Source organism: Tupaia chinensis, unplaced genomic scaffold (genome assembly GCF_000334495.1).
Source record: "Tupaia chinensis unplaced genomic scaffold, TupChi_1.0 Scaffold143646_2, whole genome shotgun sequence".
NCBI lineage: Eukaryota > Metazoa > Chordata > Mammalia > Scandentia > Tupaiidae > Tupaia > Tupaia belangeri.
The window spans coordinates 35,612-54,790 of record NW_006203495.1 but is presented as its reverse complement, the minus strand read 5'-3'; the positions used below and the strand labels follow the sequence as shown (position 1 = coordinate 54,790).

At 63.6% G+C, this 19,179-nt stretch overlaps 1 protein-coding gene across 1 annotated transcript in view; it reads right to left on the bottom strand.

Annotated features, from left to right (window-relative positions):
- Positions 1-19,179, bottom strand: part of PTPRU (protein tyrosine phosphatase receptor type U) — a 70,301-nt gene that overhangs the window by 24,260 nt on the left and 26,862 nt on the right. The window contains 8 exon segments of the mRNA XM_027766734.1: positions 2-68; positions 520-705; positions 8,663-8,816; positions 14,665-14,807; positions 15,352-15,388; positions 16,232-16,508; positions 18,606-18,708; positions 18,982-19,171. Of these exon segments, the coding sequence (XP_027622535.1) occupies positions 2-68; positions 520-705; positions 8,663-8,816; positions 14,665-14,807; positions 15,352-15,388; positions 16,232-16,508; positions 18,606-18,708; positions 18,982-19,171 (1,157 nt within the window).

Sequence of the window (19,179 nt, the reverse complement as noted above, 5' to 3'; positions counted from 1 at the left end):
CGGGGGCACCTGCCAGCCCTCGAGCGTGTCTTTCCTCTTTGGGGGGTCCCAGCCTTCAAAGAAGCTCTGCGGAGGGGAGGAAAGCGGTGCTCAGTGGGGGGCCCTCCCTGCAGCAGGTGGGGGAGCAGGACAGAAAGGCCAGCCCAGGGCAGGATTCAGGGCCTGAGATAAGGTCACTGTGCACCCCTTCATCAACGAGGGCCCAGTCCAAAGCCAAGGGCTATGAGGGGTGGGGACAGGGAGGAGGCCGAGGCGTTTTAGAACACGGGTCAGGTTAGGGTGAGGGTCAGAGCACAACTAGGGCAAGGCCGGTGTCCAAGTCCAGGCTGGGGGTTGAAGACGGAGTCCGAGTTCAGACCGAGCTTGGGATGAGTCAGGGCCAAGGGCAGGCTGGGGCCGGGTCAAGGTCAGCACTTCCGGCCAGGTCAGGTTTCAGGTCGGGGAGTGAGCGGGAAATGGCCGAGGCTGAGGCCGCGTGGAGGGCAGGGAGGCGGGCAGAGGCGGGCGGGCTGCCCCCCTCCTCCTCCTGCTGGAAGCCGTAACCCTCCGCTGTCTTCATCTGGCTGATGTGCTGCAGGAGGTCGGCCACGCGCACCGCAGGGTGCAGCTGCCCCGTGTGGTACGGGGAACCCTTCCGGCCACACGGACGTCGCGGCGAGCCCCCCAGGAGGCTGCTGGCCTCGGCGACCCCACTGCGCTGGTCTCCTGCAACCAGACAGTGGGTAAGGATTTCCGGACACGCGTGCACCGGGCACTGTGACCGGACGCCTCACTCCACCATGGAGCCCCCTTTCCAGGGACAGTCCGGAATGTGGGCAGCACCCAGCAGCCCCCACTGGGAGACCCGCAAGTCACAGGAGCTGCAGACCAGTGGCCCCGACACAGCCCCCTCTGGGTAAGTGCTTCCATCACCCGCCTGTGCGGCCCCACAGCCTCACCACTGCCACTGGCAGCAGCTGGAGGTCCACGGTGGCCCAGCCCGGCCCGCTGTCCCTCCCCCAGGTCCTGCCCTCCCAGCCTGTCCGCAGAGCACAGCCCTCGGCAACAGCCACCTTGGGACACCCTCTGCTCTCTGTTCCTGCTGCCCTGAGCGAGGCTGGGAGCGGCTGTTCGAGGCCGACACCCTCTGCCAGCCTTCGCTGCCCGAGGCTGTGCTGCTAGGGATGGCGGGCTCCACTCCCTGAGCCTTCACGCTGCCCCCTGTGCCTCCCGCCCCCTCGTTCAGCCTGGTGAACTCGCCCGGCCTCCAGGTCTCAGCAAGACGACATCCTGGAGGGGACCCACCAGTGCCTGGCCTCAGGTTCCCCAGTTCCACCAGGACCACCATGAGGGCTCCACTGCGCTCCTTTAAACAAAGTAAAACAGCAGAAAAAGATTGTTTGACAAGTCCACCCACCCTTCAAACAGTAAGTCCTGATTTTCCGCAGTAAGGACATAGGAGAAGGCCCAATGCAGTATGGAAGACTGCCTGAACCCCGAGAGCAGGAACCAGACGGGCGGAGGACGAGGAAAGGCCAGCCCCACTGCGGAGACCGAGCTCATGTCCCAGCGAGAGCCCGGACCCAACACGCGTGTGCTCCAGCCTGAGGCATGACCAAGCGGGAGACAGGAGACCGAGACACTGGCCACGGAGCATGACAGCCACCTCGGTCAGTCCAGAGGGGACAAGCCCGGCCAGCGACCGCGGGAGGCAGCACCTGCTAGTTCAGGGCCCTTCCTAGCAAGCTAGAAGCCGAAGGAAGCTTCAGTAACATAAAAATACGAAGGTACCAAGGCCCGCAGCGAGCGTGTGCTCAGGGTCTCGGTGTTAGGCGGCATTGCTTTCCAAGTCTGGAAAAAGGACTCCTGCTAGAGCCACCTCTTTTTTTTTTCCTTTTGAAGTTTACTTCTCCCATAAGCAAGAGAGGCAGAGAAAGGGAGGCAGAGACCGAGAGGCGGCACCCCAACCTGAGTCTCCCCGGCCCCGCCCACCCTGTTGCTGGTACGAAAGGAGGTGTGGGCGGGGCTGAGGGGTCTGGACTCGAACTGGGAACCCTCCCTGAGGGCCGACCCACAGAGGCCGCACCCTCCCCATGCGCCATCGGGCCCCTCTTCTACAGCACTGCAGGTGCCGCCAGCTCTGTGCAGGGAGATGCAGAAAACTGAGGAGGGGGCGAGAAACCCAACTGCTGCTTTCCCCAGGCCCTTGGGCTGTACTCGGAAAACCCAAACGACAAAGCAGAGTGAAGACGAGCTTACCAAACGGTATGACTGAAAGACCAGCAGACACGCAATGTCTCTCGAGAGACAAACGCAGCACTTTTCAAGTGGACCGTTGGCAGCTGAAATACGACGTAAGGAACCAGGTGACCCAGCCACGGCAGTGCTCACAACCACAGCCCCACAGCTGAGGCCACACGGGTGCCAGGTTCGAGTCCTAGCTCACCCAGAAGCAGGCACCAGGTGCACACCTGCAGCCCCAGGAGGCCAAGGCAGGAGGACCGCAACACAGCAAGAACCTGTTTTTAAAATGGTAACCTGGGGACGGCAAAGAAAAGATGGGCCAGGTTTTCTTTTAAAGAGAGATTTCTTTTGCTTTGGGCACATGTGCTCACCAGAGAGACAGACCGAAAGCAAAAAAAATCACCCTCCCGGGGCAGGTGGGCATGCCACAATCCCTTCTCCGTTCTCCTCTCGGGATTTTAAGTCGCCGGGGTCCAGGACTCGAACCATGATCAACTATGTGGAAGTCCGGCAACGTAACCATTACACCATCTGCTGGTCCCTAGATGGGCCAGATTTTATGGAGAAAACTATTTAAAGATCTTCAAGACCTCCATAAACGGGGCGAGAGAGACCATGTGCTCAAGTGGAAACCTCCGTAAGGTGTCAGTGCTCCCCAAGCGGATCTTCAAATTCAATACAAATCCATCTAAACAAGTTCTCAAGGAGCCTGAAAAGGTGATTCTGCAGCTATGAGAAAGAGCGTGGGGACAGGGACGGCCAAGACCCCCTTGATGGAGAGCAGGCTGGCAAGGCCCGCCATGTCCGCAGGAAGACGCAGCTACAGCCGTCGGATGGCATGGCACTGGCGCAGGAACACGGAACTCACTGACGAGAAAGGAGCCAGAAACCCCCCACGCCTGCAGGACAGAGGCACGGGAACACTGCGGAGCGGTGGGCACGGGGACAGAGACGCTGTTAGCCAGTGGCTGTCACCATGGAGACAGAAGTCCCTGACTCACACCACACATGGAAGTCAGCTCCACGTGCTTGAAGGCTCGCGCGTGAAATGCAAACACCAAGTTCCAGAGCTGGAGGGGCAAGGGGGCCGTCTGGGGACACCCGTCTGAGCACTCTGCTAGGGAAGTCCAGAAGGTGGACAGAGGCTTGTCTGGGGCAGAGGAGACGAGACTGGGAGGCAGGCAGGGCTGCAGGGAGGCCAGGCAATCTCTTAACAGGAAGCAGAAAAACAGGCCCGTGTCCAAGCTCAGGAAGGAACCAGAGGTGGCCGACCTCCACGGTCACCTCCCCAGACCCCAGCCTCCCCAGGACCAGAGGTGGCCGACCTCCACGGTCGCCATCCCAGACCCCAACCTCCCCAGGACCAGAGGTGGCCGACCTCCACGGTCACCTCCCCAGACACCAGCCTCCCCAGGACCAGAGGTGGCTGACCTCCACGGTCGCCATCCCAGACCCTAGCCTCCACAGGACCAGAGGTGGCTGACCTCCATGGTCACCATCACAGACCCCAGCCTCCCCAGGACCAGAGGTGGCCGACCTCCACGGTCGCCTCCCAGACCCCAGCCTCCCCAGGACCAGAGGTGGCCGACCTCCACGGTCGCCTCCCAGACCCCAGCCTCCCCAGGACCAGAGGTGGCTGACCTCCACAGTCGCCTCCCCAGACCCCAGCCTCCCCTGGAACCCTGGTGTGGCCCGGTTGCAGGAGAGCATGGAGGGGGAACAGAGTGTGCACTTCGCCCTGAGGGGCCGCAAGACCAGCTGCTCCCAGAGAGGATGCTGAAGCCCCACCCACCCCCAAGCCCCAGGGACTCGGCCATCATAGGCCAAGTTAGTGCCTTCCCACAGCGGACATGCAGGACCACCAGCCCCCCTCGTGCCCCTCTCCTGGACACCAGAAGCATCTCCCTGCCCAGGTACTTCCTCCGGGGCAGCCTTCCGAGAAGCCCACCACAGGTTTCCTCTGGGCCGATCACGGGATCAAATCCCAGTCCTGGCAGCTCGAGTGGGGGCTTGGGGAGGCACAGACAAGCTGCTGTCCCACCCACTGACCACCCCCAGGGACCTGGTCAGTCCCTCGGGCTGGGGACAGCAGCTCCCACTGAGCCACAGTCTGTCCCTCTGTCCAGCAACCTGCCCAGTCTGTGCCAGCACGTGCAGCCACGTGCCCGGGCGGGCAGACACACAGCAGCTCCAGCCCTGCCCCCAGCTGCGAAGGCGCACAGGTGACGCTGGTGGGGGGACACACGCAGCCAGCACCCACAGGACAACCGCACGGCCTGAACTCCAGGCGTGCACACTTCCCGCAGGGCCCAGGCTGGCCCTGGCTCAGCCAGCACACACAGCAGCCCCAGCCCCACCTCCAACCCCGGCTGGAGCAGGCACGAGCAGTTCCTAGCAGCATCGCAGACGTGCAGCATGCCAGCCCACGCCGAGCAGCAGCCCTGCTGTTCCTGCCTCACTGAATCACCCGCAAGAGTGCAGGGCTGTGCAGAGGACCAGGCATTGGGGCAGCCAGGTCCCGCCAGCTCCAGCATTTGCACACGATGGCTAAGTGACCCACCAGCCACCAAGCCACACTTCTTAGCCCACACCTGCACCCTCCCAGGCGCGACCCACCCAAGCCTGCGGTCGTATACGTTTTCAGCTGGTACCTTCGCTCAGCGGCCCCCCAGCGGAGCCCCCGCGGGCACCAAACCTTCGGTTTGAGGAAACCCAGCCCCTCTCCAGGTAGAACATCGGATCGGCTAAATGGCTTCAAAAAAGCTGCAGCCCTTCAAATGCTGCTCGCAAAACAAAGCTCACTGGCAGACACACACAGATTCAGAGTGCAAGGTGGGCCTCGTTTCCTGTGACGGAGACCACGCACCGCTGACGCAGCCGTCCTAACAGTGGAGAGCGGCCGGCAGGGGAAAACCTGCGTAAAGGGACAACGAGCTGATCGCATCGTCCAAAAAGGACCACCTCGGCAAGGAGCTGTAGCCCTGTATGTACCGATGCTCCCCACGTCGGGCAGCCAAATATAGACGACCAAGGCCATGAGACCTTACGAAAGGGACAGACACATCGGGCGTGGGCATTTCGACAGCCCACTCACCAGCGGCAGGTCACCGAGACGGAAACGAGCCAGGCACCGGCGTCAAGCGATACATAACCAGTGGCCAGGACGTTCCACTCCGGACACGGAGCACACGGGACAGCGTCTAACACTGACCACGTAACGGGGCACGGCAAGCTTCCGTGAGATCCAGATAGGAATCACCCCAACACTGACGAGCCACTCACAGAGAGGCGAGCGACCCGGACTGGCAGCTCCCAAAGGAGGACGAGTGGGTGGCCAGAATTGGTGAAGGACAGTCCAAACTCCCGTACTGGAAGGGAAATATAAATCGAAGTCACAGTGTGGGGCCACCTAACCCCGGTCAAACGCACTGGCCAGAAATGAAGAGCAAGTGCCCACAAAGGGGGGCCTGTACCCGGTGGGCGTGTACATCAGCACAGCCACCGAGGAGGGCCGGGATGGGGGGCTGTACCCCAGTGAGCGTGTAGTCAGCACAGCCACCAAGGAGGGCCGGGATGGGGGGCCTGTGCCCAGTGGGCGTGTACGTCAGCACAGCCACCGAGGGGTCCGGGATGGGGGGCCTGTACCCGGTGGGCGTGTAGTCAGCACAGCCACCGAGGGGTACGGGGGAGGTGTCTCCAAGACCCAGAAATAGAACCACCAGCATGGGTCAGCAGCCCCACCGTGGGGTATACAGCCAGAGGGCGGAAGTCGCGCCCTCGGAGACACTCGCCCGTCCATGTTCTGCCCACGACAGCGAACTCACAGCATCTCCTGAGCGCCGCGACCGAGGAGCGGGTAGGGGACCACGGCCCCCATGTGCAGAGGACTGCACTCCCACACAGAGCGGAAGGCGCGACACCAAGGGAGACCGCAGGCTGGGGAGACAAGCACCTCCGACCCTGGCCACACAGACCTGTCCCGCTGGCAGAGACTGAGGACGCAACAGCACGGAGGTAGGGGCAGTGCGCAGCGGGCCACGGGGGTAAGGCAGCTGGGTCCCACATGGCTGACCATGTGGTCTGAGACCCGGACTCAGTGGCTTGAAACACACCCGGGTGCGTGTACAGGCAGGCCAAAAATCCCAAGAGGAGAATGGAGCAGGGATTGCGGAGCAACCATCCCCCCTTGGGGTGCGCTCACTCTCCCACCCCACCCCTTCTCTCTCTCTGTCGGGTGAGCACATGTGCCCTCCAGCAAATTTAAAAAAGAAACAGAGAAAGCAGTGGCGGATTCCAGGAGAAAGGTTTCATGGACACAGAAAGCCTGCACGTGAATGGGAGAGCTGTGGGCACTGTCGGAGAGTGGAGTGAGACAGGGCAGTCTAACTCACACCCCAGCGACTAACAGGACGGCGGTCAACACACGTGCTCCACACGGGGCAGCGCTCAGTGAGGACGGACACGTGTCTCCCCTGCACTCGCCCAGGCCACGCCAGAGCCCGCAAAGGCCTGTCGCAGGTGCATGATCACATGAGCACGTGCAAACCGGAAATCATTACTTAAAGCAAGGGAAACTTCAGGCCTCGGGCGTGGGTAACGTGCGGACCTGTGCTGCTGAGGCCTCAGGGCTGACCAGGTCCCGAGCTCCGGGACGCCTGAAAACACAGCAGGCCCCGCAGCCCAGAGCCCTGCACGCCTGGGGGCGGGGCCTCAGCCGGACCCTGTGCAGGTGTCCCCCTCGGCCCTCTCCGTGTCTCTGTGTCTCTCTGTCAGGTGCACGCACACATGTTCTCAACCGTGAAGAAAATACGCTTTAAATGTAAAATCAGTACAATTATAAGTTTTAGACAAGAGTAAAAAATATTGTATGAAGAAGAAATTCTTTGAGAAAATAGAAAGAGTGAAAATCACAAAGAAAAGGACTGATAGATTTGACCACTCGTGTCTGAGAAACCTACTGGCCATCCAAAGACACTATAGGTAATCCAGAGAGAGGAGTCACGGGTTTGACCACTCATGTCTGAGAAACCTACTGGCCATCCAAAGACACTATAGGTAATCCAGAGAGAGGAGCCACGGGTTTGACCACTCGTGTCTGAGAAACCTACTGGCCATCCAAAGACACTATAGGTAATCCAGAGAGAGGAGCCACGGGTTTGACCATTCGTGTCTGAGAAACCTACTGGCTATCCAAAGACACTATAGGTAATCCAGAGAGAGGAGCCACGGGTTGGGGGAACATATTTGCAATCCATAAGTGACAAATGATTATTCTCCTAAACACATAAACTCCTAAAAACCACTAAGAAAGCAAAGGAAACTCAGTAGGAAGCCCGTTAAAAGCAGGCATCTCACAGAGAGACCCAAGTGGCCAGTCATGACTTGCAAAACTCTTCAGCCGTCAGTGACCGGAGAAAAGCCGCTAGAGCCACAGAGAACCGTCTGTTCTAGAAAGCACTTGGCGGAGTAGAAGGGTTTCCAAACTTGCACCCAACGCAGGACAACAGGATGCCTACACCTCACCAGGAGGGAAGAAACCCTGCAAGCCACTTCAGGAACACCTTGGCCCTGTCTCATACAGCAAGTGACATGGAGGAGAAGGTGGCTGGATCCCACATGGCTGACAGCATGGCTCGAGTCCTGGGACCAGCAGCTTGGGAATCCCGCCTGGCACGTGTGCACGAACACCCAAGGAGAGAGTGGAGAAGGGACTGTGGCATGGCCATCCTCGGGGGGTGACTTCTCACTGTGTCTCTGTGTCTCTTGGCAAACACGTGCACCCCAAAGCAAACAAAAACACAGGTAACACGCACACCAGCTCTGCAACCCAGGAACCCCTCCTCGGGAACCTCCCTGCAGATACCCCCGAGACCCACAGAAGGGCATTCCCACAGCCTCATTTCCAACTGCAAGAAAGCTAGAAACTGCAGGAGTCCGCCCGAGACAGGGACGGAGCGGTGACCAGCGACGCGGTCACACAACGGAAACCACTCGGAGATCAACGAGCCCGGCCAAACGTCAGGTGGGTGGGGGCAGAGGGCGGTTCGATCTCTCTAAAGCATGAAGATGAGCAAGACTGCACGACGCGCTGTTTGGGGACAAGGCGCTACCCAACACAGGCACGGGAACTTGGATGAGCCTCGGGGACGTTCATGTCTGGGGGAGCCGCAGCCGGGAGCATGGCCAGTGTCCTGACTCGCGGGCCAGGCACTGCCCGCTCACGCCAGCACCCACACCTTCCCCACACCTGCCTGGCTGGATCTCAGGTCCTCTTACGCTGCAGAGTTTGGGGTGCACGCCTCCAGGACCCCGTGCCTGCCTCCCTGTGCCAGAGCTCGACCCACAGGAGCTCGGGAGGTGCTCCTGCCGGGAGCTGGTGTCCCAGGCCCATCTGTGGGGCGGGCCCAGAGCGTGGGGCAGGGAGGGCGGGAAGGCTCACCCCGGGGGCTGTAGCCGTGGGCGTCCATGAAGGACAGGCCCAGCCGCTCATCCTCCTGCAGGGTGCTCTGGTCCGTGAAGCTCCGGTCCGCCGCACCCATCATGTGCGTCTTCTCCTGGCGGTAGTTGGCGGTGGCCTTGGTCATGTTCGCCGGCTTTCAGCAGATGGGGTGACGGGGACACGGCGCTGAGCGGGGCTGGGTGGCACCCGAGGTGGCTGTGGAGGCCCAGCAGCCGGGGTCCTGAAGCCGGGAGCAGGCGCTGTCCTGGAAGCATCTCGGGGTGCCAGGGGTTGGGGGGGCTCTGCCTCCATCCTTGGCACACCAGACCCCATGAGCTGCTCCTCCCCAAAAAGGGCTGGAAGCTGGCAGGGCCCTGCCTGGGGACTCTCCTGAGAGCAAGGGACAGAGCAGGGGTGGCCTTGGGCTGGGACCTGCCTTGGGCTGGAACCTGTTTATTCTCCAGGTCGTCCTGAGCTGTCCCCAGGGCTGGGTGGGTGGAAAGCGGCTGGCTCTGCCCTCCCCTCCCGCCTCTCCTTCTCCCTGCCCTGGGATCTCAGCCCCTGCAGTGGGGACTACACTCCTCGGGACCCAGTGCTCAGCAAGGCTCAGGGCTTTCCGGAGCCAGGAGCCAGAACGAACTCCAACCTCGGCTTCTGGCCAGAGCCAGGCTGGGCCCGTCATGGACCCCATAGCCCTGCAAAGGGCCCAGATCCCCCCACTCCCGCCAGTCCACCCTGGGGAGAAAGTGAGAGCCCCCTCCCTCCTGGCCCAGCTTTACAGCCGAGGATGGAGTTTGTGACTCTGGAGAAACTTGGGGGAACCGGGGGTGGGGGGATGCAGCTCCATGATTGAGGGCCAAGAAACCGCAAAGGACCAGGATGAGTGTGGAGGCTGAGCCTGAGGTCCAGCCACAGGGAGGGCCCGAGAGTGGAGAGCTGTCCACCTGCTCGGGCTCGAGCGGCAGGACGCAGGTCAGACCCGACAAGGCACCTCCAAGTTACGAGGACTCAGGGACACCTGTCACCCACGGGGACCAGAGGCCAAGGACAGGATCTTCCCAGATGGGCACGCCTGTCCCCTCAGCTGCCTGGGGCGCAGAGGACAGGACACCCCCTGGACTTGCCCACCAGGACCAGGGGGTCCTTCCTAGCTAAGACGACAGCCTTGTCTGTGCTGGGTCCTGCTGCCGGGCACCGAGGTGGGCACAGCCTTCTCAGCTGGGAAGGGACGGCCAGCAGGTCTGAGCCTCCCGCCAGCCCTCCACCAGGTAGGTGCCTGCGGGGACTGGGAGGGAAGGCCCGGGCCATGACCTCGCCCCCTAGAGGGAGAACACAGAGAAGGGGGCAGCGCAGAGGGGGAGGATAACAGACAGAGGGATGGACAGCAGCACACCGGGACACAGACAGATGGCCACGACAGACGGCCACGACAGATGGCCGGCCCAGCTGGCTGAACGGCGAGCCCTGGGGGCCTGGTCACCACATGGACACGCCTCCCCTGCAGGCACCCACTGCTCTCAGTGTGCGGGTAACAGGTGGGGTTCACAGATACCCGATAGTCCTGCGCTTGGGCTCAAGGGTCACCTGAGTGACAGGGACGGGGAGCCACCTGGCCAGCTGTCCTGCACCAGCGACAGGCTCAGCGGGGTCGGGAGTCCCGGCTGCTGGAAACAGCTGTGTGGGGCGCAGGTCCCGGGAGGAGGGGGTGAGAGACCCGCCGTCCCCTGGGCAGGCCAGCTGTCTGGGCCTGGGAAGGAAAGCAAGCTCAGGCATCTGAGGAATGTTCTGGAAGGTTTGCAGAGTAAGAGACAGGACTGAGCATGGAGCAGGGTGGGCGGGCCGGGTCGTCACCCCTGCTCTGTCACTTTCTGCGACCCCCCCACCTGTCCCCTGACCGCGCTGAGCCCCAGTCTGCTCAGTAAGTGGGGGTGCCATAGCTCTGAGCTTGCAGGGCTGCCTGGAGGAGTCCGTGAGACCCGCTCAGCCCGGGACACGGCCGGGGGAGCGCCAGGCCCTGGGGCTGGAGAGGGGCTCGTGGGGACCCGAGAGCCGTCTGCGCACAGGGGCCACCCCCACGCCCTGTGCACACACGTCCACATGCGTGCACACGGCCAGGTGCCCCGGTGCAGGCCCGGGGAGGACCTCCTGGACGTGGCTCTGGCCTGAGGTCAGTCCTGAGCCAGGGGCTGCCCCCGGTGGAGAGACCCTGAGGTTCAGGAGGCCCTGTGACTCCCGGGGATCCAGCAGGGTCAGCTCAGACCGGGTGACTCTGACCAGGCCAGAGCACGAGGGAGATGCAGGAGCCAGGAGGGACCCACACAGGGGCAGCCACACAGCAGCCGATGCACCAGGCCACCAGAGATGAGCCACAGCGTGGCCACAGGCTACTTACGGGTAGCAGGAGTAGGCGTAGTGATCTCTCCTGGCAGCGTGTGGAGAGAGAACGGCACGGGGTGACCGGGGCCCTCCCAGCGAGGCCGGCTAGGCGGCGCTCCCTGTGCTGGGGAGGGGCTGGCCAGGCTCAGGGGTAAGAGCCCAGACCCGAGACCCTTCCAGGCCCTTCCAAAATCTTCCCCGAGCCTGCCGCTAGAGTGAGAGGGTGGGGAGCAGGCCGGGGGGAGGCTGAGCTTTCCTACATGTGCAGACATGCGTACACACACACACACACACACAGAAAGAAACACAAACACAGACCCAGTCACACAAACAGCACCCCCATAGACACACTCACACGGAGAGACATGGACGCATGTGCACACACACACACACACACACCATATTCAAACACATGTTGACACACCCGCACTCACAGGTAACTGCTTCCCCAGGGCAGACGCCCCACCTCAGTCCCTGCAGGTCCCCCTACCCCCAAGGACAGCCCCAGGACACATCTCTGCCCAGGAGGGGAGACAGGGACAGGCGGGATGAGGGCACGAGGGCTCCCCCTGAGGCGGGCTCACTAAAGACATCTAGGCAACCCCTCGTGTACACCGGAGGCACAGCTACGAGAGGGTGCCGCTGTGAAGCCCCACAGTCCCTCAGCCCCTCAGAGCAGGTCTGAGTTCACAGTGGGGAAGCTCAGTCACAGGGGCAGGGGTGGCCCTGGGACTCTGAGGAGCAGCGGCAGCGTCCTGAGTAGGCCTCAGGCCTGCACCTGACCCAAGAGCCTGGCCTAGGGCCTCTCTGTGCCCCGCGCAAGGCCTGTGCAGGTGCACTCCCCAGGACAGCCACACCAGGCGGCCTGCCACTGTGCAGGGAAGGGACGTGGCCTACTCAGCCTGGGGGACACTCCAAGGTCCTCCATTCACCCCCCACAGCCCCGTCAACAGGGACCAGTGTGGTCTTCCAGAAGGAGACCCTACAGACCGAGGGAGAGAGAGAGGAACACGGGACACTGCGGCCCAGAGAGGGCAGGGAATGGGCTCCAGGTCACACAGCACTTCTCGCTCATCCCAGGAGAGGGGAAGGTCAGGCCCTGGGGCCATGGCTGAGGCCTCAATGGGGAGAGGGGACTACGAAGAAATGGCACTGCGCTGGTCTCGGCTGAAATGTCACGGGCTCAGAAGGCTGCCCCGACCGCTCAGCTGCCAGCCACACTCTGCCCACGGGTCTTTCGTGTCCCCCACGGCGCTCCGCCCAGCTCCAGGCCAGCCGGTACAGGGCAGAGTGCTCACCCTGCCCCACGCTGGACCCCGGGCCTACTGTGCCAAGCACGTCGTGAGGCCGCCGGTCAATAGGGGAGTGAGCAGAAAGGGGAGCCCGCCTCCGCCCTCCTCGGAGACAGCGGGCACCTCTCCCCACTGGACAGCAGAGAGGGGAGCCCGCCTCCGCCCTCCTCTGAGACAGCGGGCACCTCTCCCCACTGGACAGCAGAGAGGGGAGCCCGCCCTCCTCTGAGACAGCAGGCACCTCTCCCCACTGGACAGCAGAGAAGGGAGCCCACCCTCCACCTCTGAGACAGCGGGCACCTCTCCCCGCTGGACAGCAGAAAGAGGAGCCCACCCTCCTCTGAGACAGCAGGCACCTCTCCCCACTGTACAGCAGAGAGGGGAACCCGCCCTCCACCCTCCTCTGAGACAGCGGGCACCTCTCCCCACTGGATGACACCCCACACTGGTGAGCGAAGCTAAGGGAAGCCTGTGCCCAGCTCTCTGGCGTCCCCGGGCCTGCTGGGAGGGGAGAAGGGCTCAGGGCCAACTCCACTGGGCTGGACCCCGGCCTTCCCTCCATCCCTGGCCCCCTGGAGCTCCGGGGAGGCAGGGATGACACCCACTGAGTGCAGAGCGCAGGCGAAAGGGCTGCAGAAAGTCGGGGATGGGGCCTCTGGGAGTGGAACCAGGGACCTGCCTGGCCTGAGGGGCGCCCTCCACGTGGCGTTCCCCAGGCAGGTGTGGCCCTGGGACCCTCTGGGGGTCAGCGGCCGGGTCCATGGTGGACCTCAGGCCTGCGCCCGGCCCAGGACTCTGGCACGGGGCCTCTCTGTGCCCCTCCCAAGGCCTGCACCAGCTTGACCACATGAGGGCAGGGTAGGGACCTGCAGTATCCCAGAGGCGGCTCCTCGCTATTTCCCACGAGCCCCCCACAGCAGGCTCACTGCAGGGTGACTGTCTGCCCTCAGCCGCCTCTTCCACCAGTGCTCCTCACACCGGAGCTGACCTGAACGCCCACCGCTGTCAGCTGTCCTGCCACACCCGAGGCGGGCCAGGGAGCCCAGGGGAGCACAGGGGTCCCCAAAGGTCATATGGGCTCAGAGGGCAATGCCGAGGGCTGGAGTGAGAACGCAGACTTCACAGAGGACAGGCCGAAAGGAGGCAGGGATCGAGGGCTTCTGGGATAGCCTGGGTGGGGACTGCCCAGTGGAGGACGCTGGTTAGGCCCGAGGCTGATTCACGTCCCGGGAGCAATGCCCTCTCTGCAGGGGCAGGTTCCCCCCCCCCCCCCCGGCCAGTCCTCTCCACGGGGGTGAATTTCCAGGACCTCAAAGCCACCTGAAGCACCTGAAAGCCCGACTCCTTCATGGGACCAGCAGATTGTGTAATGGTGACGTTGCTGGATTCCCACGTAGTTGACCATGGTTCAAGTCCCAGACCCGGTGGCTTGAAACTCGCACCAGGCCAATACGTGTGCATACTCAAAATCCCGAGAGGAGAAGGGACTGTGGTGTGGCCAACTCCCCAGGGGTGATTTCTCGCTGTCTCTCCAGCGAGCGCATGCACCCTATAGCAAAAATCTCTCTTGAAGGAAAAAAAAGGGCACTTGGACCTCATGGTGCCAGGGCCGCCTGGTGGGCCGTGGGGGTCAGGCAGGGCTGGCAGAGCAGTCTCAGAGCTGCCACCCCACCTCCAGCCAGAGCTGCAGGCCGCACCACTCCACGTGTCGGCTCACAGAGGAGCCCTTGGTGTCCCTAAAGCTTCTGTCGCTCTAGAAGATCAACGACCACTGGATGAGAAGGCCCAGGGTGGACCAGGGGCAGCCTTCACACGGGGACCAGTCTCACAAGAGGCCCACCGGTCAAACGTCTGAGACTCCGGTCTCAGTCCCGGCTCTCTGGACGCTGGAGGCAGGAGCCCTGCTGCCCTGCCCACTGCAGGAAGAAGCGCCTCCCTCATAGACGCCAGGCGGCCCGGGGCCCTGGGACCATGGGAGGGGTTTCTCAGTCCTGGGCCCAGGACTCAGGGACCCAGTTACAGGGGTCAAGGCAAGCTGAGGCCGAGAAGGTGGGGCCTGGGAAGAGCTATGGGACACCTGACGTGAAGGGGCTGAGCCCTGGCTCTGCTCAGTCACTGCAGAGCCACGGTCAGGCCTGCAGGGCAGTGCCAGCACACCTCAGCCCGAGCGCGCTCCGCGGGCAGCTCACCTCCACTGGGGAGGCTCCGTCTGCCGCGCTGCGACCTTCCCAATGCTCAGCCCAGTCCCGGGCCGGCGGCCCTCACCACCCACCGGGCAGCTGCACAGGCAGGCCCCTGAGGGGCGGCAGCCACAGGGCCAGCCTCTGGCGTCACTTAGCCCTTGCGGATGACGACAATGATGGCGCCCATCAGGAGGGTGAGGACGGCGAGCCCTCCCGCACAGATGCCCAGGATGAGCCCCATGTCCTCCGACCGCTGCGCCACCTCCAGGGGCCGCTTGCCCTCCTTGCAGGCAGCTGGGGAGATGCAGGGGACCAAGGTCAGGCCCAGCAGGCCTGCGCCCCGGACGAACCAGGTGCGGAGGCCATGCCTCGCCCTCGCCCTCGCCCTCGCCACGAGCCCGACTTCCAGTCTGCTCTGTCGAGGCCAGCCCACTATGGCCTGCATTTCCGCCCAGCCTTCGGCCGCACCGCTCGAAGCCCCCGGGAGTGGGCACCCTCCTGCCCTCCTGGGAGGGTATGGGGAGAATATCACAACCGAGGGTAAGGCTGGGCATCCTAGCACAGGGACAAGCCCTAGATGGGGGTCCATGCCACCCCCATCTCTTTTCCACCACAATGGGGCGCCCACTGCCGCCCAAGACCCCATCTTCATGGCTCTCCCTCCACAGGCTTCTGCCAGGCCCCTGTGCCACTGTGGGAGGGCTGGGAGGGTGGGCTCTGCTCTCTAGCTGGGCAGAAGCCTTGGGGTGGGTGGGGGGGTGGGGGCAAGAAGGCACAGGCCCCCAACAGCCACCCTCCCTGCGCCACCCTCCCAGGACTGAGGGACCCCGGCACCTACCCTTCCTGGCGATGCGCACACAGTTCAGCCGGGTCTCCTGCAGGCACAGTCGGGCTCAGTGCTGCTGAAGCCCCCACCCTCCCCAGCAGGAGCCTGTCAGCTGAGGGCAGGCCTGAAGAGGGCTTTGTCTGTGAGGGCACCCCACCAGCAGGCCTGCGGGGACCGGGGTCAGGGCCTAGAGGGGCAGCGACTATACATGGGACGCCTCAGAAAAGACTTCAGAGGGGCCAACAGGTGTGATGGTTAAGGCCCTGGACTCCCACATGGCCGACCGCAGTTCAAATCCTGCACTCAGCAGCTTGAAAATCATCCTGGGCATGTGTGTGCGCGCGTGTGTGCACGCGTGTGTGCCCAAGATTCCAGGAAAAGAACGGAGACGGGATCGTGGCATGGCCATCCCCGGGAGGGTGATTTCTCATCTTCCCTCTCACTGTCTCTCTGTGGCCAGCACAAGTGCTCTATGGGAAAAAGAAAGAAGAAAGGGAGGGAGGGAGGGAGGGAGGGAAAGCAGGCAGCAGAAGCAGCATGGAGTGGAGCCTCAGGTGGGCAGGGCTAGGTCAGAGGGCCAATAGGAGGAAGGAGCGGGAGAGGGCGGGGCTTGGGAGGAGGCGGGGCCTAGGCCCGCTGGTGTGAAAACCCAACCCAGACGGGCCCTCCTGGGGAAGAGAAACGCTGGGCCCTGCAGCGCTGGACAAGGGTGAGGCGGGGGACAAGGGCTGGAAGGACCTGGAGACGAAGGGGCCGGGGGAGAGGCTCAGGAGGGCAGTGCTAAGCCTGGGAAGGGCGGGTCTCAGGAGTCCAGTCTCACCCCGGGCCCCTGGAAGGAGTCCCCAGCCTGCCATCTGCACCCCAGCCACCCTCCGCCCGGCTGGTGCCTCACCCCCTTCAGGTGGCTCGCTGCCTGGAAGTAGATGAGGTAGGACTTCCTGGCTTCGAGTGGTGGGTTCCAGAAGCCGCCATAGGTCTGGTTGTCACCCACGGTGAAGGGCATGGCCTCGAGCAGACTGCTGGCCGCCAGCTCGGCCCCCACGTAGTACTCCAGGCCACGGGCCACCGCGGCCTGGAAGGTCAGCGGCACTGGGAAGCAGCCCTGGCCTCACGGCTCCCGCCGCCCCGACGCCCCCCGCCGCTCTGCCTCCACGATCACCTGGTACACACTGCACAGGCAGGGACAGCGCGTGACCTCAGGGGGCCTGGCAGAGGGCCTCTGGCTAAGGGCATGGGCTTCTGGAAGGGGCCGCCGCAGGGCTGTGCCCCTACTAGCCAGGCAAGGCACCAAACGGACCTCCCTGGACCCTGGCTTCCTCCTCCGAAAAACGGAGCAGTCAGGGGGCAGCCCGGCCTCGGCAGAGCCCACGCTGACCCGGAGAACCCAGGCCGCTCCACAGAGCTGGCTGCCGGGCCCTCGCCTCTCCAGGAGCCAGCGGGCCCTCCGTGGCCGCAGGGTCCAGGTCAGCCCGGCCGTGCAGTCACTGGTCACTCAGAAAGCGTCTACGGAGCGGATGAGGGCCCTGCACTGCAGGAGGGATCCGGCCTTCCTGGAACAAGCCCCAGCAGGAGAGACGGTCACCAGAAAACCAAGGGCCCTCCGTGTGCCGTTTCCAGGGCCACGTAAGCCAGGGCGACCGGTCAGCAGTGGGAGCCCTGTGCCCGGGCCGACCACTCTGCTCGCACACCGGGACTGCCACGCTGCTGGGCTTTTCTCACTTAACCAGGCGCGCTGCAGCCGTAAGCTGTGCTAAAGTGGGTGCCCCACATTTGCGTGTCTCCCATCACAGCCCTGGCCACATGCCTGACGCTTCACGCGACAGCCTCTCCTCGGTTTCGAGCGCTTTCTCTTGGGCTTCCAAGTTGCAGGGGTCAGCCGAGTGTTGGTCACCAGACCACACTGCCTGTCACCACCTAGCCCCTCGCTCAGCCCGGCTTCTAGCACCTTGGCCTGGAATGCTCTCTGCCATGCAGAGGGGCTCACACAGACGCCCTGCTCCCGGCCACCACATCCTGCCCACCCCCATGTCCTGCCCGCTGAGGCGTCATCGTCCCCAAAGGCCCCCACAGGGTCTCTGGAGAAGACAAGCAGAGAGAAGGGTCCCAGCTCTGCCCAGGTTCAGCGGGCAAGGGCACTGGGGCACCAGGGAAATGCAGATGCCCTGACTCCTTCCTGGGTCTGCCCTAGAGCTCGGGGTCCACTGGGGCGGGATTCAGGGCCCGACACGGCAGGGGAGGGGTGACCAGAGGTTGAGCTGCTAAGGGCACCCACCTTCTGGAGGGCCACCTGGTCCCTCACGACCCCACCCGGCCTGCACCTTTGAGGACAGGGCAGGGCAGGGGGCGGGGCAGCTGCGACTTCTAGGGAGGCAGGCTTTGCCCACAGACCTGGCTGGTCCCAGGTCCGCCATCACGTGACCGCGGGCACACTGCGCGGGCTCTCAGAGCCAGTCCTGTGTACAACAGGCAATGGGGCCCGCCGCAGGGCTGCGCCGGGCAAAGGCTTCACACACACACGTCCTTACACCAAGACTGCATCCTAGCACCTGGGCACACACGTGCACACACCTTCACGCGTGCACACGCAGGCACATGCTCTCCACTCACACCACACAGCACAGCTACACAAGGACACGCCCACACACGCGGGCACACGCTCTCCATTCACACCACACAGCGCAACTAGACAAGGACATGCCAGGCTCCCCACACACATGCACACACACCTTCACGTGTGCACACGCGGGCACACGCTCTCCACTCACACACTTCCACGCAGCGCAACTCTACAGGGATGTGCCAGGCTCACCCACACACATGTGCACACCAACCCTCTCCCGAGCAATGGCGGCTGCTCCACCCTAGCAGCCCCAGTCGCTATGGAAGAACGAAGCAGAGAAGACCTGCTCTCGGCCCCTGAGACAGGCTATCTGGCAGCTGCCTGGCTTCTAGAAAGCCCCTGGTGTCTCCAAGGAATAAGCCTCCAGAAAGTCACTCCCCAAGTGTCGAAAAGACCCCTGGAAAGGCCTGACAGTCCCCACTCCAGCAGGGCCCCATTCAGACCTTATGACAGCCACCGTCAGAGCCCCGACCTCAGGGGGAGTGGGCACGGGCTTCCACCTACCCAGGCCCAGCCCTCCCCCAGGCACTCAGCCGGCATGGCAGACCAAGAGGGTCAGGGAGCCGGCCCGGCTGAAGCTCTGGGCCAGAGCAGGGGCCCCTCCCAGGCCGCCCCGGCCGCCCACCCTCCGCCCAGGCTCTCCCACCTGATGGGCGCCCCGCGGCCCTGGGCCGGCCTCAGCAGCACGGTGACTGTGTCCTCCGACTCGCCCAGGGGCGTCGGCATGTCAGCATAGTCAAAGCTGGGAGCTGGGGGGACAGGGACACGAGCCTGGAGCCTGGCCCCTGGACAGGGGAGGCCTTGGTACCCTGACCTCTAACCTTGGGCTTCCCCTTCCTGGCCTCAGCCTCCCTGCCTGCTCTGACCTGAGCTCTCTGCCCCTGACCTCGACCCTCTGACCCCACTGACCACTCTCTCCTGACCCCTGACTCTCGGCTGCAGCCCGTGAGTGGCACGTTCTCTGGGCACGGGGCCTCTGCGCACCCCGGGGCCACTCCCTGGGGCCGTGGTCGGGCGCTCACCTGAGATGTTGGTGGTGATCTCAGTGAGCACGGCCTGGCCAAAGCCCTTGCCCGTGCGCGCGCGCACCGAGAACAGGTAAGTGGTGCCCGGGAGCAGGCTGGAGAAGACGTGGTAGGTCTCGTTGCGGAGCTTGGAGATGGTGCGGCGTGGGCCCGGCACGTTCACCGCCGGGGCCGACGACTCGATGCTCTGGGAGC